The sequence below is a fragment of the Cetorhinus maximus genome, chromosome 5, assembly GCF_964194155.1.
Source record: "Cetorhinus maximus chromosome 5, sCetMax3.hap1.1, whole genome shotgun sequence".
NCBI lineage: Eukaryota > Metazoa > Chordata > Chondrichthyes > Lamniformes > Cetorhinidae > Cetorhinus > Cetorhinus maximus.
In genome coordinates this window covers 141,122,958-141,146,437 of record NC_135883.1, presented here as the reverse complement: position 1 = coordinate 141,146,437, position 23,480 = coordinate 141,122,958, and the positions used below count along the sequence as shown (strand labels likewise).

General features: G+C 40.8%; 2 protein-coding genes across 8 annotated transcripts in view; both read left to right on the top strand.

Moving 5' to 3' along the window:
- Positions 1-3,345, top strand: part of zbtb24 (zinc finger and BTB domain containing 24) — a 33,702-nt gene extending 30,357 nt beyond the window's left edge. For all 5 annotated transcript variants that reach the window (XM_078542566.1, XM_078542563.1, XM_078542564.1 and 2 more), the window contains exon 7: positions 602-3,345. In XM_078542566.1, coding sequence (XP_078398692.1) covers positions 602-1,451 — 850 coding nt within the window. In that variant the 3' untranslated portion in view covers positions 1,452-3,345. The remainder of the gene's footprint in view (positions 1-601) is intronic.
- Positions 3,346-5,808: 2,463 nt separating this feature from the next.
- ppil6 (peptidylprolyl isomerase (cyclophilin)-like 6) overlaps positions 5,809-23,480 on the top strand; it is a 32,554-nt gene continuing 14,882 nt past the window's right edge. For 2 of the 3 annotated variants that reach the window (XM_078542570.1, XM_078542569.1), the window contains exon 1: positions 5,809-5,986. In XM_078542570.1, the coding sequence (XP_078398696.1) occupies positions 5,864-5,986 (123 nt within the window). In that variant the 5' untranslated portion in view covers positions 5,809-5,863. Of the gene's footprint in view, positions 5,987-18,108; positions 18,277-23,480 lie in introns of those variants that run through there. The other variant, XM_078542571.1, reaches the window with a different exon arrangement.

Genomic DNA, 23,480 nt, shown 5'->3' with positions numbered 1-23,480 from the left:
AGCATGAAACCTCATCCATGGGCAGGATGAGGTTTCATGTAGGTTTTTAACAATTTTAATAAAGTTTTTGTGAAAATTATGGACATGTCCCAGCTCATATGACATTGTCACATGAGGGGACATGTTAGGGAAATTTTACTTTTCTATTTTTAGGTTTTTTACATTTTGAGCCGATCTCCCTGAGGCAGCACTTAGCCTCAGGGAGATGAGTGCGCTCTTTCATGCGCACTCTCTGTTTTTGGATCCCCCCCCCCACCGCTCGCACAGCGGGAGCGTATAGCTCTTCTGTGCGTGCCCGCACTTCAACTTCCCCCCCAACGGGCGGAAAATTTAGCCCAGTGTTTACTACTTTTCTGAGTTTTGTGTCATCTGCAAACTTTAAAATTATACCCTGTATATCCAAGTCGAGGATATTAATATATATCAAAAAGAACAGTGACCCTAATACCGACCTTTGGGGCATTACCATTGCATACTTCTCTCAGGTCTGAATATCTACTACTTAATTGGGAATTTATTGTTATTCTTACCTAAAAGGAAATAATGTTATTTCTCAAATTTTACATGTGGAAATTAACATATAATATTTATTTAATTTTAGGGGAGAAAAACCCTTTACCTGCACAATCTGTGGAAAATCCTTTGCTGATCCTAGTGCAAAGAGACGTCATGATGCCATGCACACTGGAAACAAGCCCTTTGTATGTCCAACTTGTAATCAGCGATTCACTCGTGCTGACAACCTTAGGTCCCATATGAAGATTCACAGCAAGGAGAGGAAAACCCATGGGATTATTAATGTTCCAGGTGATGGGGGTACAGAGGAGGTGAAAACCATCTTGCAACTGCAGCAGTACCAGCTTCCTGCTGCAGGTGAACAACAGATACAGCTAGTGGTGACAAATGATGTTCATAACATTAATTTCATACCTAACCACGGACAGAGCATCAGCATTATTTCAGCAGAGGGGTCACAGAGTCTCCCAGAGGACCAGGCTTCAAACTTGGCTCTGTTGACTCAGCAAGGAGAGCACATGCAGAATTTGACTCTGGTAGCTCAGCCTGGCCAAACAGACCACATCCAGGCCATAGGCATGGTGGAAAACCAGCAATGTCCAGGACAGCCGGAGCAGATGCATGTGATCACATTGACAAAAGAGGCAATGGAGCACCTCCAGGATCAAGCTCAGCAACTGCAAATAGCACAAGGAAGACCACAGCCTATTAGTCTTGGACAGGGGTCCACTCAGCCAGTTCATTTGAACCAAGAAGCAGCTCAACATCTCCAACGGAATCGATCTGTACATGTTCCTGAACCATCAACTCAAACAATCTCTGTGAACCGAGCTTCACAGCAAATGCAAGAAGAGCAAATTGCAGATCAAACATTCCAATTGCAAGCAGACAGCGTTTCTTACCTCTATACCACTAATTTAGTCACGCAGAGCTAGGCAAATCAATAAATGTAATTGAAACTTTTTACTGGAAATGAAATACCTTTTAATGATTATGTAACAAAGAAGTTACCCCATAATCTGAGATTCTTACAGTCTTCAGAGATTATATTTAAATTTCAATTTGTTTATTTTAAGAATACATTTAAAGGTTGATTTATTCCAGATTATTTTCTCCTCTTTGCTTTTACTTCTTTGATGCTTTCCATTCTCTGCAGAGGTTTTGTTGAGTCTTGCAAAATATTATGCTAGATTTTCTTTCCCCTCTACCTCCTCACCTCAAAAGGAAATGGGAGGGAGGAGTGAAATGATTTGCATATACTTGAGCTATAGGTTGAAGATTATTGGTTAGTACCCACATTTAACATTTTTAAGTTAGTGTTTTTGTTGAAAAATGCTCTTTCACTTTTTGTCAGATCAACACAAATGTTCAAACACCCAGATAATTCTGAAGGCGCTCAGTTTAAATCTGTCCATGTTCTCTTGTGCCTTTTCTTAACCGAGCTTAAACTTGAAAGCTTTACAGCAAAATTAACTCTTTGCTGTTCCCTTCCTAATTGCTGCTGTGCTTTGTAGTATTTTAATTTGAATTGACGATATCAGCACGTTTTTGCTGTTTTTTTAAATATTAGAATGCTCATCTATGCTTATATTTGAAACTCATATTATGTCTAAATGATTCATAGATCACAATGCAAGGTAGCTGTTGTATAATAATGTGCCTAACTTCTGCTTTAGAAACTGAACATTAAAAAAAAGACTCCTTTACAAGCTCAGGAATAACATTAAGTTAAAAATATTTTCCTTGCAACTTTAAGGTATATTTTATGATACAGTACCTCTCAAGTTGAATCTTTCTTCTCCCTCCCTCTATTTTTAAGCTTCAGATGTAGTAGTGGAGGTAATTAAAATTACACTTTTTATTATTTCTCTTTTTAAAAAGAGTTCATATTTTACAAATAAATTCACTTCTTGCTTTAAGCATTGCATACACTTTTGATTTTTTGCTTAAGCATATGATGGGCTTCAATTTGTTAGTATGTGGAAAATTAACAGTTCTGATTGCCACATCCCAAGAGTGTAAAATATATATTTTATATTAGCACAAAACTTGCAGAATATTTTATGTTTGTAAGAATTATATAGTGTTGTTATTCGTACACATTTTCAGTTCCCAGTAAGTGTCTTTGAAGGAGACATATTTTCTGTGACAGGTAGTAATGGAACAATGCAAGGGTGGTACAATAGATGAAAGCCCAGCCTCCTTTACAGACATAGGCTCCTGGCTTCATCTGAGTCTGAAGGAAGTCACATGTGATTAAATTTTACACTTTTATTTTGAGCATTAAACTTGGTACACAGAGTATGGCCCAAGGAAGAACTGAATAGTTTTTGGCGAAGATCCAGATTTGGATCTTGGAATCTTTTAAAGGATCTGTTAAGGAGATAGGGCGAATTGACATTTTTTTTAGAATTCTGTGGGTTATTTTGTTTAGAATGTTGTTGATTGTTTCAGAATGTTGTGGATTATCTCGGCTGTTGTAATGCAATTTGTCACAGCTGTCAAAACGTGAGCAGAGTTTTCAGAGCAGGTTGCTGGATGTGGATTGGATTGAAACCTCAGCGATATGGAATCTCTTAATAAAATATTTCCTTTTTTCAGCTTTGTAGTTACAGGGAATCAACCAGGCAGGGAAAAGCTTCAAAGGAGAGTTGTGTAATTGTAATAATGTTGAATTAACACAGTGTGGCAGAGGTATGCGTTGTACTGAGTGCCTTCTTACCTTTTATTCAACTGTTTTATCCATGTATTCCAACATTCTGTTAGCTTTGTTGATTGCTGCTCTTCGTTAGTGTATGTACCCATATGCAGTACTTTAAATTTTTCTTCTCGAAATGTTATGTCATTTTTCCACCTCCTGAAATATTTTATTCAATGCACTGAAGGAGTGCCATTTTTATTGAGGTGCCTCTAACCTCAAGTTGTTGAACTGAGTTTCCATTCTGCCGTTTCCATGTAGAAGTTAACCATCTCATTTCACTGTTCAAAAAGAGCCAAGGATTACATCTTTCAGCCAGTTCCACCCAAAATACAGATTAGCTATGGGTATTTTTTTCTCTGTAAGATCACCATAATTAAAATGGAATAAGCTATTTTACTTAAGATTTTAAAAATAGGTTTTTAAAAATTGTCAGTGCCAACCTCTGGAAAATGTGAGTGACTTTTATATTTATTTAATGTTTCCTGCACCTATTTGCAGAATACTCATACAGGTTTTTGTTTGGAATAGCGGAACCGCAACTGTAAGGGATTAAAGAATAAATTATTCTTCACCCCATCAGTGCAGAGTAAATTTGAAGTTCAGTCCCAAAGGCTAAAAAGGCAGTATTCTGTGACAATCTATATTTAATTATATCTAATAGTTTTGAGGTAAACTTTCTCAATTTATTGAGAATAAAGATCTTACAAAGTTAAAATTTGAAGTACAAATTATTGCAAACAGTATTTTTTAATGGATGTATATCCTCTTTTTGTCCTATCCATCTGTACTATGGGTGTAGCCTGCTTGCCAGGGTGCAACTAAATTACTAAGTATAGTGATGTTTAACAGTCTCCATCATGAACTAACCATTTTGGACCAGGATAGCAGCAAGATTGGGAGAAAAACAGCAAAATACACTGCTAAACAGGATCCCTGCCAAGCTTTGAGAAGAATGTGGAGATTCAGTGCTTGGAGTCAGAGCTGTTGGATGCTGGAAATCTGGAATAATAATTGAAAATGCTGGAAAAGCTTAGCAGATCTGACAACACTTGTGGAGAGAGAAACAGAGTTAACGTTTCAAGTCTGTATGACCCTGCTCTGAAGAAGAGTCATACAGACTCTAAATGTTAACTCTTTCTTTCTCCACAGATGCTGTCAGACCTGCTGAGTTTTTCCAGTATTTCCTGTCTAAATTCAAAGAATTGTGTGGAAAATTAAAGCAAATGGATTGGAGGGGTATGTTGTGCAGTAGAGTTATTTCTATTATTCCGTCTGTTCAGCAAAACTTCAGTGAAGGACACCTAGTGTACAATGTGCTGGTCAGGCTTCACCTTGGGTAGTGTCCCATTCTGTTTGCTAAGAAGCAAGACTTTCTAGTACTGAAGTCATGCAGGGAAGAGCCACAAGACTGATTTTCTCACATCAAAGGTCTGGGAAAACCGGAGAACCTTGGGCTTTTTGGCCTTTAAAAGGGATGTGACATTATACAGGTATATGATAGTAAATTGTTTGAGAAATGAAAATCCAGAAAATTGCTTCAAATTAAAACATGAGAGTAGGTCAGAGACACTAATTCATTGGAGTATTGAAGTAAATCCCTGAAATACTTTAACAATTAGACACAGAACTGAGAAGTTGTAGGATCTTTCTAGATTGATGAATTAAGATGGACTACAGGGACTTTATTCATCCATAAGTTCTTGTAAATTCCACTAGAACGATTTGCTTCTGGGACCTTATTGAAAAGAGGAAGGAAAGTATTCTTTAGTTAGTGTTGTTTTGACATGGAATGGAATAAAAAAATGGAGTAGTGGAATAAAAATCAGTAATCTTTGAAAGGTAAGTGATTAATTATTAGACAAAATGAGAAAGGGCAGAGAAAAGCTGCTAAGTAAATTACCAAGATTACGGCATGTGCTTCATGGATTAAGCAATCTCCTGTGCTGTAAAATTCTGCAATTCAAAGTTTTGCTATTCATTTATGAGTCATGGCAACAAGTGCGGAAGGTTTGACTGTGAAAGTAATTCCAGGCAAGCCTGATTCTTCTTTCTCCAACATCCACATTTATGTTTTTTCGGCAGGGAGCATCTGGAATGGAGAGTGCCCGATTTTTACTTAATTGGCTGTAAAACAAATGAAATATTAAAGAAATTTGGGGATTTATCACATTCTTCCTTGGGATGTATGTTTGAGGTTGGTTAAAGCACGTCTGAGTTACAATGTCAGCAGGAAGACAGTGTAGGCAGGGCTGCCAGATCCTCTGCTAGGAGGCCAAAGTTGGGGCGGTTCGATGTCAACTTCTCTAAGACATATCCCTTGGTCCAAGGCATTATCCCACCAAGTTTTGTTGAGGTTGGCCCAAGGACTTTGGAGGAGTTTGCCAACAAACAGACATTTTTCTTTTATATAGAAAGAAAGGAAGGAGGGAAAACCCAGAATCTGATCACAAATGACACCTAGCTGTATCATCCATGAACATCCCAGTTGATACCCTTGAGTTGATTCTTTTGTAATGGTCTTTCCTCTAATCATAAATGCTGGCAGGTTTTTGTGTCGAATCTGCCTTGAAACTTTAGCTCTCCTGTAGTCAGTTTGAAAATAGCCTCCCCTATTCAGTTTCTCTGTACAGGACTTTGACCTTCTCCATGGAAACTGCATGTCTGTTTACAATTTCTCCCTTCAGCATGGCTCCGTCTCAGTGTTTACAGCTTGAAGTGGTCGGCTGCATTACAGATCCAGCATTTTGCCAGGCAAAATGTGCAGCAGAGGTGATTAAAATGTCTTTGCCTTCTCTCTGTTACTTAAAGATTGGTTTGTTTTAAAGGACATGCAACCTTTGAATGCAAAGAGATTCCTAACAGCAGAGTGAATCAGTTGCAAAATGTCAAGCAATTTACTTTTTAAAACTGTTAATATAAAAACGCAGGGAGTTTTTTTTGAGTTATTGGGATATGAGCATTGCTGGCACAGGCAGCATTTATTGCCCATCCCTAATTGCCCTGGAGAAGATGATGGTGAATTACCTTTTTGTATCACTACAGTCCATATGGTGTAGGTACACCCACAGTGCTTTTAGGAAAGGAATTCCAGCGACAGCGAAGAACGGCAATATAGTTCTGAGTCAGGGCATTGTGGAACTTGTAGGTGCTGGCATTTCCATGCAGATGTTGCCCTTGTCGTTCTGAGTGGTAGAGGTGGGTTTGAAAGCTGCTGTTGAAGAAGCCTTGGTGAGTTGCTGCAATACATCTTGTGGACAATATACACTGCTGCCACTGTGCACCAGTGGTGCAATGGGTGAATGTTTAAGGTGGTGGATGGGGTGTCAGTCAATTGGGCTGCTTTGTCTTGGATGGTGATGAGTTTTGTTGGAGCTGTTGACATCCAGGCAAGTGAAGAGTATTCCATCACACTTCCTGACTTGTGCCTTGTCAATGGTAGACAAGCTGTGGGAGTCAGGAGATGAATTACTCGCTGCAGAACCCCCAGTCTCTGACGTGCTCTTGCGGCCATAATTTTTATATGGCTATTCCAGTTCAGTTTCTGGTCAATGGTAACCCCCAAGCAGAGTGATGGTGGGGAATTCAGCAATGGTAATGCTGTTGAATGTTAATGGGGAAGTGGTTAGATTCTCTCTTGTTAGAGATGCTCATTGCCTGGCACTTGTGTGGCATGAATGTTACTTGACACTTACCCCAGCTGAAGCTTGAATTTTGTCAGGTCTTGCAACTCCTCAGATGCTGAAGCAGTCCATATGCAGCAAGTGGTACTGAACACTGTGCAATTATCAGTGAACATCCCCTCTTCTGAGCTTATGTTGAAGGGAAGCTTATCGTTGAGGCATTTGAAGATCATTGGGCCTAGAGGGACTCCTGCAGGGATTTTCCGGAGCTGAGATGATTGGCCTTCAACGACCATAATCGTCTTGCTTTGTGCTAGGTTTGACTCCAACTAGTGGACAGCCTGATTCCTATTGACTTCAATTTTGCTCGGGCTCCTTGGTGCCATAATCAATCAAATGCCACCTTGATGCTAAGGACAGTCTCTCTCACCTCATCTCTGGAATCCAACTCTTTTGTTCATATTTGGACCTAGGCTGTGATGAGGTCAGGAGCTCAATGGTCCTGACAGAACTCAAACTGAGCATAAGTGAGTAGGTTATTGCTGTGTAAGTGCTGCTTGATAGCACTGTCATCAATACCTTCCATCAGGTTTCTGATAATTGAGTACAGACTTATGGGGAGGTAATTTGCTGTATTGGATTTGTCCTTTTTGTGGACAAGCTATACCTCGGAAGTTTTCACATTGTCGGTAGATGCCAGTGTTTTAGCTGTACTGGAATAGCTTGGCTAAGGGCGCGACTAGTTCTGGAGCACAAGTCTTCAGTACTATAGTCAAAGTGTTGTTAGGGCCCATAGCCATCAACTTCCTCATCACGTGGAGAATCTCAATTGAATTACAAAATTGTCACAGCGCAGAAGGAGGCCAATCAGCTCAACATGTCTGCACTGGTCTCAGAATGAGCAATTCGCCTGGTGCCATTCTCCCACCTTCTCCCCATAACTCTGCATGTTCTTCATTTTCAGATAACAGTCTGATTCCCCTTTGGATACTTCAATTGAACCTGCCTCCACCACACTCTCAGGCAGTGCATTCCAAACCTTAACTACTTGATGTGTGAAAAAGTATTTTCTCATATCACTTTTACTTCTTTTGCCAATTACTTTAGATCTGAGCACTCTTGTTCTCAATCCTTTCACAAGTTGGAACAGTTTCTCCCTATCTACTCTGTACAGAATCCTCATGATTTTGAATACCGTTATCAAATCTCTTCTCAGCATTCTTTTCTCCAACTTCACCAATCTATCTTCATAACTGAAATTCCTCATCCCTGTAGCCATTCTCATGAATCTCCTCTGCATCTCCCTAATGCCTTTACATCCTTACTAAAGTGTGGCACCCAGAACTAGACGCAATACTCCAGCTGAGGCTGAACCATATCATCTGCAGACTTTGATATTGTGCCCTGTACACTAAGGTCTAGGTCGTTAATATATCCGGAAAAGCAAGGGTCCCAATGCTGACCCCTGGGGAACTCCGCTACAAACATTTCTCCAACCTGAAAAACATACATTAATCACTACTCTCTGTTTCCTGTCTCTAAGCCATTTTGTATCCATGTTGCTCCTGTCCCTTTTATTCCATGAGCTATAACTTTGCTCACAAGTCTGTTGTGCGGCACTATATCAAATGCCTTTTGGAAGTCCATGTACATCACATCAACAGCATCGCCCTCATCAACTCTCTGTTACCTCTTCAAAAAATTCCAGATTTTCCCTTAAGTAATCTATGCTGGCTTTCCTTAATTAACCCGCATTTGTCCATGTGACTATTAAATTAGTCCCGAATTATTGTTTCTAGTAGTTTCCCCACCACCAAACTGACTGGCCTAATTGCTGGGCTTATCGTTACACCCTTTTTTGAACAAGGGTGTAACGATTGCAATTCTCCTGTTGTCTGGCACCACCCCTGAGTCTATGGAAGACAGAAAGATTATGGCTGTACCTCCACAATTTCCACTCTCATTTCCCTCAGTAAACTTGGATGCATGTCATCCGGTCCCTTATCAACTTTAAATACAGACAGCCTATGCAGTACCACCTCCTTATCAATTTTAAATCCTTCTAGGGTCTGAATTACCTCCTATATCACCATGGCCTGGATAGCATCATCTTCCTTGGTAAAGACATGCAAAGTATTCATTTAATATCTTAGCTATATCCCTGCCTCCATGCACAAATGCCCTTTTTGGTCCCTACTCAGCCCCACTCCTTTTCCCACCTTTCTGCTATTTATATGCCTATAGAAAACAGGATTCCCTTTTAAGTTGGCTGCCAATCCATTTTCATACTCCCTCCATTTCCCTTTTGAGGGAATATACTGTGAGCTGGCCTAGATTTTAGATTTTGTTTTAGTAGGATTTATTTTTCCTGCTTAACTTGACCATTTTTAGAAGCTGTATTCTGCAACAGGCTAACAAGGCCAAGCCACCATTTTGTATTAACACCTTATCTAAAAGAAGCCATTTTGTGATTTGAACACCTGTTGCCAACCCATGCAACATTTTCGTACCCTAACCATTAGTATTGTGAAGTAGCAACTGACCAGCAACAGATTAGAAGAAGTACCTCAATTACTCTGAAATTGAAGAGTAAGCAATTAATCAGGCAGTTAATAAGGGTCGGATTCCATTTACAAAAACAGAAAATGCTGGAAAAACTCAGGTCTAGCAGCATCTGTGGAGAGAGAAGTAGAGTTAACGTTTCGAATCCGTTTGACCCTTCTTCAGAGTTGTTTTGTTTCAGATTTCCAGCATCTGCAGTATTTTGCTTTTATCAGATTCTATTTATTTCTGTTTTTGTACTAATATTCCTGTCTATATTTTAAACATGCTGTGAGAGTGCCTGGGGGAAGCATCTGCATTATTCCAGCAAGGTCCCTATTGGAATACACTGTCCTTAACTAGCCTGGGCCTAATGAATGAGGAGTCTGTCCAGTATTGTGAAAAGGAACACATAATGAAGTACTCCATTGTCTTCATGTTTAAGGCAATGTGCACAGATGGATAGATCCAATGAACTTAACCCTTACAACATTATTGACCAATTGGCTGTTAATAACAACTTTGGATTAAGGTGGGTTGATGGTTGGGTCAAAATCCTGGAATTCCCTCCCTAACAACACTGTGGGTGTGCATACACCACATCAACTGCAGCAGTTCAAGAAGGTAGCTCACCTTCTCAAGAGCAATTATGGATGGGCAATAAAAATGCTGGCCTATCCAGCGACTCCCACATCCTGTGGAAGAATTTTTAAAATGCCAGAATTAGGTATAAAATAGGATTCCGGGAACCACCTTGTTTGATAACACCAAATAAAGGCACCATGTATTGTGTTTTCCCTGAGGAGAGGTAGAATTCCTGTTGGCGTGAGAACAGGTAGTGTAGCACTGGGCCCAGGAAGAGAGGCAGAATTCCTGTTGATGTGGACCCTGGATAGTGCAGTTTCCTTCCAAAACAGGGAGAATTCGTATTGGCGGGAAGGGTAGAGGTTGTTTTCCACTTCTCTGGACTGACCATCAATTTGCATAGAAAATAGGAGCAGGAGTAGGTCATTCGGCCCTTCGAGCCTGCTCCGCCATTCAATGTGATCATGGCTGATCCTCTCTCTCAACACCATACTCCCGCTCTCTCCCCATACTCCTTGACAACTTTAGAGTCCAGAAATCTATTTCTTTCTTAAATATACTCAGTTACTTGACCTCCACAGAATTCCACAGGTTCACCACCTTCTGAGTGAAGCAGTTTCTCCTCATCTCAGTTCTAAATGGCCTACCCCGTATCCTGAGACTGTGACCCCTTGTTCTAGATCCCCAGCCAGAGGAAACATCATCCTTGCATTCAGTCTGTTCATTCCTGTCAGAACTTGATACATTACAATGAAAACCCCTCTCGTTCTTCTAAACTCCAGTGAAGACAGGCCTAGTCAGCAAATCTCTCCTCATATGACAATCCTGGCATCAGGAATTAGTCTGGTGAACCTTCGTTGCACTCCCTCTATGGCAAGTGATGGCGTAATGGTATTGTCGCTGGACTAGTAATCTAGAGACCCAGGGTAATGCTCTGGGGACCTGGGTTCAAATCCCACCACTGCAGATGGTGAAATTTGAATTCAATAAAAAACCTGGAATTAAAATTACAACCATGAAACAGGTTGTTAAAAACTCTAAAAAAAAAACTAATGCCCTTTAGGGAAGGAAATCTGTCATCCTTATGTGGTCTGGCCTATATGTGACTCCAGACCCACAGCAATGTGGTTGACTCAGGTGTATCAAAATGTTACAAAGACTCAAAAAAGGAATGAAACTGGACGGACCACCTGGCATATTCACCTGTCGACCCTGCAAAGTCCTCCTTACTAACATTTCTCCCATCAAACTTGGGAGAGCTGTCTCACAGACTAGTCAAGCAACAGCCTGACATAGTCATCCTCATGGAATCATATCTTACAGGTAATGTCCCAGACACCACCATCACCATCCCGGTGTTGTCCTATCCTGTCCCACCGGCAGGACCTGGGAGGGAGATGCCCTGGGAGTCCTCAATATTGATTCCTCATCAGGTCAAATATGGGCAAGGAAACCCCCCCTCAGCTGATGAATCAGTGCTCCTCCATGTTGACCACCACTTGGAGGAAGCACTGCACAAAGGCACAGAATGTACTCTGGGTGGGGAACTTCAACATCCACCAAGAGTGGCTCGGTAGCACCACTACTGACCAAGCTGGTGAGCCCTAAAGGACATAGCTACTAGACTGGGTCTGCAGCAGGTGGTGAGGGAACCAAGAGGGAAAAACATGCTTGACCTCATCCTTACCAAAGGTGTTGCAGATGTATCTGTCCATGACAGTATCGGAAAGAGTGACCACCGCACAGTCGTTGTGGAGACAAAGTCCCACCTTCACATTGAGGATACCCTCCATCGTGTTGTGCGGCTCTACCACTCTGCTAAATAGGATAGATTTCGAACAGATGTAGCAACTCAAGATTGGGCATCCATGAGGCACTGTGGGCTATCAGCAGCACCAGAATTATACTCAGACACAATCTGTAACCTCATGGCCTGGCATATCCCCCACTGTACCATTACCATAAAGCCAGGGGATCAACCCTGGTTCAATGAAGAGTGCAGGAGATCATGCCAGAAGCAGCACCAGGCATACCTAAAAATGTGGTGTCAACCTGCTGAAGCTATAACACACGACTACTTACATGCCAAACAGCATAAGCAGCAAGTGATAGATGGAGCTAAGCAATCCCATAACCAATAAATCATATCTAAGTTCTGCAGTCCTGCCACATTCAGTTGTGAATGGTGGTGGAGAATTAAACAACTCACTGGAGGAGGAGGCTCCACAAATATCCCCATCTTCAATGATGGGGGACACCAGCACATCAGTGCAAAAGATAAGGCTGAAGCATTTGCTACAATCTTCAGCCAGAAGTGCCAAGCGGATGATCCATCTCAGCCTCCTCCGGGTGTCCCCAACATCACAGATGCCAGTCTTCAGTCAATTCAATTCACTCCACATGATATCAAAAAATGGCTGAAGGCATTGGATGGTGCAAAGGCTACGGGCCCTGACAATATTCCAGCAATAGTACTGAAGACTTGTGCTCCAGAACTTGCCGCGCTCCTTGCCAAGCTGTTTCAGTATAACAACAACACTGGCATCTACTCGGCTATGGGGAAAATTGCCCAGTTATGTCCTGTACACAAAAAGCAGGACAAATCCAACATAGCCAATTACTGCCCCATCAGTCTACTCTCAATCATCAGTAAAGTAATGGAAGGAGTCATCAAAAGTGCTATCAAGCTGCACTTGCTTAGCAATAACCTGCTCACTGACACTCAGTTTAAGTTCCGCCAGGGCCATTCAGCTCCTGACTTCATTACAGCCTTGGTTCAAATTTGGGCAAAAGAGCTGAGCTCCCGAGATGAGGTGAGAGTGACTGTCCTTGACATCAAGGCAGCATTTGACCGAGTGTGGCATCTAGGAGCCCCAGCAAAACTGGAGTCAATGGGAATCAGGGAGAAAAATCTCTGCTGGTTGGAGTCATACCTAGCACAAAGGAAAATGGTTGTGGTTGTTGGAGGTCAGGCATCTCAGTTCTAGGGCATCACTGCAGGAGTTCCTCAGGGTAGTGTCCTCAGCCCAACTATCTTCAGCTGCTTCATCAATGACCTTCCTTCCATCATAAGGTCAGAAGTGGGAATGTTCGCTGATGATTGCACAATGTCCGGCCCCATTTGCGACTCCTCAGTTACTGAAGCAGTCCATGTCCAAAAGCTGTAAGACCTGGATAATATCCAGGCTTGGGCTGACAAGTGGCAAATATTATTCGCGCCACACAAGTGCCAGGCAATGACCATCTCCAACAAGAGAGAATCCAACCATCGCCCCTTGATGTGACCATCACTGAATCCCCCACTATCAACATCCTGGAGGTTACCATTGACCAGATACCAAACTGGACTAGCCATGTAAATACTGTGGCTATAAGAGCAGGTCAGAAGCTAGGAATCCTGCAGAAAGTAACTCACCTCCTGACTCCCCAAGACCTGTCCACCATCTACAAGGCACAAGTCAGGAATGTGATGGAATACTCCCCCCTTCCTGGATGAGTGCAACTCCCACAACACTCAAGAAGTTTGACACCATCCAGGACAAAGCAGCCCACTTGACTGACACCACATCCACAAACATTCACTCCCTCTACCACTGACGCGGAGAAGCAGCAGTGTGTACCATCTACAAGATGCACTGCAGGGATTCACCAAGGCTCCTTAGCACCTTACAAACCCACTACCATCTAGAAGGACAAGGGCAGCAGATAGATGGGAAAACCACCTCCTGGAAATTCTCTTCCAAGTTGCTCACCATCCTGACTTGTAAATATATTGCTGTTCCTTCACTGTCACTGGGTCAAAATCCTGGAACTCCCTCCCTAACAGCACTGTGGGTGTACCTACACCACATGGACTGCAGCTGTTCAAGAAGGCAGCTGAAGGGCCCAGCGAAGCTCACATCCCGTGAATGAATATTAAAAAAATACAAGCCTAGTCAGCCCAATCTCTCCTCAGACGACTATCCTGCCATCCCAGGAATCAGTCTGGTGAACCTTCGCTGCACTCCCTCTATGGCAAGTATGTCCTTCCTTAGGTAAGGAGACCAAAACTGCACACAATGCTCCAGGTGTGGTCTCACCAAGGCCCTGCACAGTTGTAGTAATACATCCTTGCCCCTGCAACGAAGGCCAATGTACCATTCACCTTCTTAACTGCTTGCTGCACCTGAATGCTTGTTTTCAATGATTGGTGTACAAGGACACCCAGGTCCCTTTGTACATCAACATTTCCCAATCTATCACTATTTAAATAATACCCTGCCATTCTGTTTTTCCTACTGAAGTGGACAACTTCACACTTATCCACATTATACTGCATCTGCTGTGTATTTGCCCACTCACTCAACCTGTCTAAGTCGCCTTGAAGCCTCTTAACACCCTCCTCACTGCTCACATTCCCACCAAGCTTCATGTCATAAGCAAACTTGGAAATACTACATTTGGTTCCCTCAGCCAAATCATTGATATATAGTGTGAATGGCTGGAGCCCAAGCACTGATCCCTGCAGTACCCCACTAATCACCACCTGCCACTCTGTAAAAGACCTGTTTATTCCTACTCTCTGTTTCCTGTATGCTGACCAATTCTCAATCCATGCCAATATATTACCCCCAATCCTATGTGCTTTAATTTTATACATTAACCTCTTATGAGGGGCTTTAACAAAATCCAAATACACCACATCCACTGGTTCTATTCTGCTAGTTACGTCCTCAAAAAAACTCATTCCTGGCTCAATTTAAGTGCAACCTTTTCGGATTGTACAGGTCCCATTTCCCCCAGAGCCAGTCCCAATGTCCCAGGAATCAAAAGCCTTCCCTCATGTACCATCTTTGCAGCCACACATTCATCTGCTTCATCCTATTTCTATACTCACTTGTGCATGGTACTAGGAGTTATCCAGAGATTGTTACTTTAGAGCTCCTGATTACTAATTTCCGACCTAGCACCCTAAATTCTGACTGCAGAATCACATCGCTCTTTCTGCCTATGTCGTTCTTACCAATGTAGACCCACAACTGCTGGCTGTTCACCCTTCCCCCCTTAGAGTACTCTGCAGCCGTTCAGTGACATCCTTGATCCTGGCACCAGGGAGGCAACACATCATTCTGGATTCATGTCTGCAGTTACAGAAAAACCTACCAATTCCCCTAACCATCAAATCATCAACTACAATTGCTCTTCCTGTCTTCCTTATGCCTCTCAGTGCAGCTGAGCCACCTGGGGTGCCATGGACTTTGCTCTGGCTGCACTCCTCAGATGAATCATCAGTTTCATCACTATTCAGACCTGGATACTGGTTGCAGAGTTGGATGTACTCAGAGGAGTCCTGCATTGCCTGTCTGTTCTTTTATGACTGTCACTCATTTTTTCTCTCCCACAAAGCTCTCAAACTCACAGATGTGCCTCAGTGACACCAGCTGCTTTCTAAAACCCAGAACTTAAGTTGCTGCAACTGATGAAATTTCATGCACAAATGGTTATCCAGGACATGGAAAGCATCCTGGAGTTCCCACATAGCACAAGATGTACACTCTGGAAGTTGAAGCAGCACTGCCTTTTCTCTAGTTATTAGTTAACCTTGCTACTGCTAATAAACCTTACCAATACTAATAAACCTTACTGCTAATAATAAACCTTACTAATACTGATAAATCCTACCAACACATATCATACCTTACTAGTAGCAATAAAACTTAACTAAGAAAATCAAGCTGTCTGAAGACTGGCATCTATGATGGTGGGAACATGAGGTGGAGGTCGGGATGGATTATCCACTTGGCACTTCTGTCTGAAGATGGTTGCAAATACTTCAGCTTTTTCACAGAGCTGGACTCCACCATCATTGAGAATGTTAGTTGACTAATTGTCCATTCATGATTGGATGTAACAGGACTGTAGAGCTTGATCTGATCTGTTGGTTGTGGGATCAGTTGTCTTTATCTATACCATGCTGTTTTCTCCTTAGCATATATGTAGTCCTGTGTTGTAGCTTCACCAGATTGGCATCTCATATTTAGGTAAGCCTAATGCTGCTCTTGGCATACTATCCTACATTCATTGAATCAGGGTTGGTCCTCTGGCTTTATGGTAATGGTAGAGTGAGGGATACGCCAGACCATGAAGTTACAGATTGTGGTTGAATACAATCCTACTGCTTCTGATGGCCCACAATGCCTCATGGATGCCAAATTTGAGCAGCTTTGAACAATAAAAATTATTAGCACCCTGACTCCCTTCACTCAGTGATAGCACCCCTGCCTTTGAGTCCAAGCTTTCAAGCCCCACCCTAATATTTGAGTGTACAATCTATCTGCCATCAGAAGTGTCATGTTTTGAATGCTTGACCTGCCTGACATATTATGGTAAGTGAACACATAGGATTTTTAAAAAATGCATGGTTTGTAATGAATAGTAAATAGATGGCAGTGAGTTTCAAACTAATTCAACATCCAGGCCCTCCTGCTGTTCACAAACGACCTTGAGGTTTGTTCTTGCTTTATGTATTGCTCGGCTGTCATCTGATATTATAATTAAAAATTAATAAACTACAAGAGATTTATTTTATGATCTGCTGAAAATGTTGAGACAGTAATGTTGTAGTGACTGACAGAATGTAGAAAGAGAACTACTTCAATGGAAAATATTCCCTTGAATAAGCAATTAAAGCAAACTTTCCTACAAGGACAAACTGAATTGAGTTCCTAATGAAATAGAGGTCAACTTGAGGCCAGCCACATCAAAGAGTCTGATTGGAAAAGACCTATTCAGGTGACAGCAGGGCCACCTTCTGCTTGCTTTCATGATGTTGAATGGAAATCCGCATTGTGGTCCTGGATATTGACCTTGGCACTCTTAACATAAGCAAATAGCTTACACTGCGGGAGCTGAACCTCTCCCTAAAACAATTAACATTTCAATGAGAGTGGAAAGTTAAGTTTGGCATCAAGCTTCAGGAATGTGGCCAATCTTCAGTCAATAAATTAACAGCTAATCTAAGATTTAACAATAGACATCAGAAGGGTGTAATTGGCTGGTAGGTATAGTGTGGCAGTTCTTAAACATACCATTTTCTCCTATGAAACCAGGAAATGTCACCTTTTTAGTAGGAAAATGGACAATTGGCTAAGAATACAAAGCAAAGTATTTACTAACACTAATGTTCCATCTATTGGGGACAATTATCCCTCTTCAGAATGATTACTTATGAAATGATTGCATCTTTTCTGAAATGCAGCAACATCAACAGAAAAGGAACCACAATACTTGATAAATAGTATATAACAAAAACAAAGCTAATATTTGCGCACTGCCATATAATGACATCCTTGGATAGGGGACAGTGCTAAATTATCAAAATATATTATCAACCCCATTCAACATCTTGACCCCAAATATATCCAAAGTGCAAGGGACAACGAAGTGAAGCAGAGTTTGCAGCATAGTATTAACCAGGATGGAACATTGAGACACTAAGGGCAGAAGGACATTATAACAGAAAAAGTTGGGGTGAGAACAATGACTAAAACTTCCATGCAATTAGAGTCTTTAATGTAGGAGAAAGGTCTCAAAGAGTGTCATAGAAATGTAGTCTGACAAGAGTCAAAAAGGCTCAGAAGGGTGACTTAAAAACTTTATCAAAAAGACAGGTTTTAAGGACGCTCTTAAAGGAAGTGAGGGAGATGGAAACAGAGTGGTATAGCAAGGAATTACAAATTGTAGATCTAGACATGAAGGCAGTAAAGGAAGTGGAGTATGCAAGAGGCCAGAGTTGGAGGAATACAGAGTTCTGAGGGCTGTCGGTCTGGAGAGGATTACAGGAAATGGAGCGAAACAATGAAGAGATTTAAACACGATACAAATTTTAAACCTCGGGCATTGGGGTTAAAAGTCTGCTAAACTACAGAAGTGATGGGTGGGCAGTACTTGGTGTGGGACACGATACCGACAGCAGAAATAAAAACATGAAGTGCTGAAAACACTCAGCAGGTCTGGCAGAGAGAAACAGAGAGAATGTTCTGAAGAGTTATATCGACTTGAAATGTTAACTCTGTTTCTGACTCCACTAGCGCTACTGAATCTGTGGAGTATTTCCAGCACTTCCTGTTTTTATTTCAGATCTCTCGCATCTGCTTTTATTTTGCTGACAGCAGAGTTTTGGTAATGCTGAAGTTTACAGAGAATGGAAAACTGGTCAGGAGAGCATCATAGCAGTCAAATCAGCAGGTGTCAAAGGCATAAATAAGATTTTCCACAGCAGATGGGCTAGGACTGGAATGGAGACGAACTGACGAAATTGAAACTAAACTGGAGGTAGTCAGATTAATTAGCTTCCCATCTAATTTGGCTACCCTTTTCTGGAACTGTTACAATTAGTTCCTCCCTAATCATCTCACTTTATCTTGATATCTTGCTATGTTTTTAATGTTTCTGTTCCAGTGAGGCTCCTTTGTGCTTGAACTCAATTATTTCCTGCTTTGCTCCAACCACCGCACCCCCACCCCATCCCCACTATAGTTCCCACTCCTGGACTTCTGCTTCGGACTGTTCCACCTTTGCTGTGCTGTCCTCCACTGTTTTGTTTGTGCTACTCAGACTCATCCTTTTTGTTGTTGACATCTGCTCCTTGGTCAGCAACATCCTCTGAGATTATGAGCAAGAACTCTATTAATGCTTCAATGTTCAGTCTCCCCTACTTTGTGTAAGTTGTCAAAACTCGGGGCAGCTTTCCATCGATCTCAGTGGTCAGAAGTTAAAAAGTGGGTTAATTGTGAGATCAACAGTGTGGCTTCTAAGATCTTTAATTAATCATGTCATATGAACGTTATATAACATTCTGCTATCAATAGTTTTGGCATATTATAAGATAGCTTAGCAATTGCTTCATCCAGCAGTATTGTAGGAGAAAAGCAGTTCTTAAAAATAAAAACATTTCTGGGTCACTTTTTGACTAGCCAGTGTTTAGCACTGTACATTTTCACATCCTTGTATTCTGTTACCTTGTACTTAATGTTGTGTTTAAAGACTCTGCCAGAGTTACAAAAACATTTGGTGTCATTGGCTGAGCTATCCAATGTTTTGATGGGTGGAAAATGATACTGGGCCAAGCCTCTGATTCAAGATGTATTTGCTCTGACATCACAAATGATTAATTGTGAATGTTTTGTGGTGGTGACATGATAAATTTGTGTTGCATCCTCCCTAGCACATGAGGTCTCCTCTCTGAAATATTAGCTATTCAATTGTCCTTTTATAAACTTCATTCAAAGTTCTCCTACATTGATTTTTGACCACCTTCCAGAAAGCTGCATACTTGTTCATAGACCCAGCATGGACCCACTCTTTTACATAGAGGTGGTGGGGCTCCTCAAAGACTCAAGATTTCATGCAGTGGTATTAAGCACAAAGGTGATTTAAGAGAGTTTTACTGACTTTTGTCTTTTTTTGCTGGTTTATTTGATGTGAATTGAGCTGCAGTTCAACTACTTCATTACTAAAACTACTTAGTTGGGCTAGTAAGGCGGGTGGTAGGGGGAGGAAATATAAATTAAAATAGAGGTGCAGTTTGTATACCTATGGTTAGAATCTATTTGGCCTCTTATTGATTGCCCAATACTAGTGACAATCCCATTGGGAGGACATTAGTGACTTGAAAGAGTCAAGAGCTGCATAGGGCAGCTAATATGTTGTTAGGTCTCAAGAACTTAAGCCATGAGGAAAAATTAGGGGACTTTCAAAACGATCTCTTAAAATGTTCAAAATGAAGAAGGGAATTGATGAAGTCGCCCCACATAAATTGTTCAGATTGATAAATAGTTCAAAAACTAGGGGAGACAATTTAAAAACCAGGAACCTGGAGTTATAATCATTTCACGCAACAGTAATAGACATATTAAATAAAATTACCAGAGGTCATTAAATACAAAATCGGGTTCAGCTAGGAGCATTTCCAGAGAAAAAAGAACCAGGGGAAATAAATAGTAGTATAATCACCCAATAAGAGTTAACCTGTTTGACCTATCCACCCCTTATTGAGTGACCTCAATCTTACCATATCCTCTTATCTCTATTGTCACTGTAAATGCATCCAGTTGAACTATTTTTGTTTCTATAACCTTCCATGACAACTTTCTATTCTTAAAGTGTCATATGGAGCTTACAAGGAAGAAGCACATTCAAGGAGTTAATATTGGCATCATAAACTGTGAAGGGTTTGTTTTCTTCATCTGTGTTTTAGATTAGAAGTATTTTATATGTTCAATATTAACAACTAGATAGGAACCCGTTCTTATTTTCCTCCCTTGGTCTAAGGGACTAAGGCAAAATTGTAGTGCCCCTACCACCATTCCAACAGATAACTCCATATCAATCAGCTTTTGAACCTGGAGGGTTTTCTTTTTTTGCATAATTTGGCTGTTAGACACAATCTGAGTCATTTAAGGGCTAAGTGCAGACAACTCAATGACCAGTAGAAGACACTGTTTAATTACTACTTTTGACAAGTGAATTCTCAAAATTTTCAATAGAATATTCATATCACAGCAATTTGGATTACATGGTAAAATGTCCCACAGCAATTCACTGCATTACCATACAAAAAATTTCACACCAAATCATATAAGGAGATATTAGGATACGTGACCCAAAGCTTGTTCGCAGGTGTGGGTTTTAAGCAATGTCTTAAAGAAGAAGAGGTTTGGGAAGGAATTCCAAAGCTTAAGGCCTAGACAGCTGAAGCCACAGCATCTAATGGTGGGCCAAGGAAATTGCATTTGCAATTTGTGTCCTATGACAAGCCCAGAACATGAGAAGAATGAAACAGCTGCACAAAAACTATATCTTCATTCCAATGTATATGGACAATGTATCACATTTTAGCAGTTACTAAAACTACTACCGAATCAGGAATTTAATCGCCTGAAAATGGTAAGAAATTTTAACTAAGTTCTATTTGTTGTCTGCAAAATATTACTTCCTCTTGTCATGCCTTTGTCACGTTATGTCATTTTTCCATTCTAAATCCTAATGCCCACATTCTAATAGAAACTACTGAAAAAAATGTTGTGCTATTATTATATTGTACCTCTGTTTTTCAACATATGAGCCTATATTGCAGCAAAGCATTTATGCTTAAGCCAACCACACTCTGTCCTTCCCAAGTTGCTGTAAATTTTGCTATTTGACTAACTTGCAAATATAAAATGAAAGTGACTGTGCTGATGTGGAAGTCTTCATTAGTGGGGTATGTTATGAAAAATCATATCCAAATATTGTAATTGAAAATTCAAAATGGCAGATTTGCTAAAAATTTGCTTTCTATCAGTCTTCACAATAGAGGAAGAAACTAAAGTACTCGGGATACAAGAAAAAGTATAAATAAATCAAGAGGAGGAACTTACTAGTCTTAATAAAAATTTTAAAAATATAGCTTGAGAAAATAATGAGACTAAAGATAGATAAGTTTCCAGGGCCTTATATTTACACCCCAGAGTATTAAAAGAAGTAAGTGAAAAATTGCAGATACTCTAGTTATGATCGTCCAAAAGTCTCTTGATTCAGGAATTGTTCCTCTGGATTAGAAGGAGGAGAAGAAGAAAGTGGCTGTAGTTTCAGAGGACCATAGGCTGCTCTCTCGTTAGAGAGAGGCGATTGATGGTGATTTTAACCTGAGGGTCACCACACCTCAGGTGAAGGGCGAGGTTGAGAAGGCAGGGCCTCCGTGGATGACCTCAGCCGATACAGAAATGAAAATTGCCAATGTCACTCCATTATTTAAGAAGGGTAGGAGAGATAAACTAAGAAGATATATTACTCTAGCATTTATCGTTGGCATGGTTACTAGAAGGTTTTATTTGGGACAAAGTGACTGAGCATTTGGACATAATTAACTTGGATTTGTAAAGGGCAAGTCATGCCTAAAAAAAAAATTAAATTTTTGAGCAGGTGATTAAAATACTAGATAAGGGAGTTATTTATATGGGCTTCCAGAAGGCATCAGATAACATTCCACACTAGAGACTGTTAACAATTGATGATAGTACATGGGATTGGAGATATCCTATTGATGTAGATAGGGAATTGATTGGGACTTAGAAGACAGAGTAGGGACAAGGAATATGTACTCAAATTGGCAAGATGTGAATAGTGATGTCCCTAAGGGATCTGTACAGAGGCCTCAGCTTTTCACTATATTTATAAATCATATAATCATGGAATGATTACGACATAGAAAGTGGCCATTTGGCCCATCATATCTGTGCTGGCTCTGCAAGAGCAACTCACCATGTCCCATTCCCTCACCTTTTTCCCCATAGTCTTGCATTTCTTTCCTCTTCAGATAATTATCCATTTATTTTCTGAAAGCCATGATTGAATCTGCCTCCACCACATTCTCAGGCAGTCAGTTCAGATCCTAACCACTCACTGTGTAAAAGCTGTTCCTCATGTGACTTAGACAAAGGAATAATGATCCATGTAACCAAGTTTGCTGAGCTAGGTGGCAAAATAAATAGTGTAGTTGGGAGCAGAAAGTTGCAAAGGGACTTTGATGGATTAAGTGAGCGGGCAAAAGTGGCAGATGGAGTTCAATGTGAGAAGTGCAAGGTCATCCACTTTAGACCTAAAAAGGATTGAGCAGAGTATTTCTTAAATGGTGTGAAGCTAGGAACAGTGGAGAAACAGAAAGATTTAGGGGTCTGTGTATAAAAATCATTATAAATTAGTGGATAGGTACAAAAAATAACTAAAAAGGCTAATGAAATATTAATCTGTAAAAACCTGAAACACAAAGGTTAATGAGTTATTTTCTTTCTATAAAGCTCTGGTCAGATCCCAACTTGTGTACAGCATTCAGTTCAGGGCACCACACCTCAGGAGATATTGGCCTTGGAGAGGGTACAGCGCTAAATTCACCAGAATGATACTGGGCTAACAGGAGCAAATTATGAGAACAGGTTTTATAGACTAAGCTTGTGTCCCCTTGAACATAGAAAAATAAGGGATGATCTATTTGACATGTTTAATGTTACGAATATTTAATTTCATGATTCATACTTTTTGGGAATATGTTTAGTATGGGGATTGAATGTTTTAAATGCAAGATAAATTGAAAACACCTGCTTAGAATCAATTAGATTAACCTGACATGACATAAGTTGCAAACCAAATCAGTTTCTTCCAATACCATATGTCACTCACTACATTTACAACTACTGTTAATATTTACAAGCTACATTACATGCCAGACTTTCAAGCCGAGGGCTTTTACCCAGTTTCCAGTCCCTTGGTGTACTAAAGCTGAAAGGCCTTAGATGGTGCCCTTTCCCCATTGCACCTTTGCAATGGTTGCCCCATGTTTTAGTGCACCCCTCAGCACGTGGCCCTGGACCTTGGAAGGTGCTAGTCTGCAACACCCAGTCTTGGACAACTTCTTGAACTGGAAGACCAACAAGACCAGAACAACAGAAGGCACAAAGAAACTATTTCCTCTGGTGGGGGAGTCCAGAATAAGGAGCATA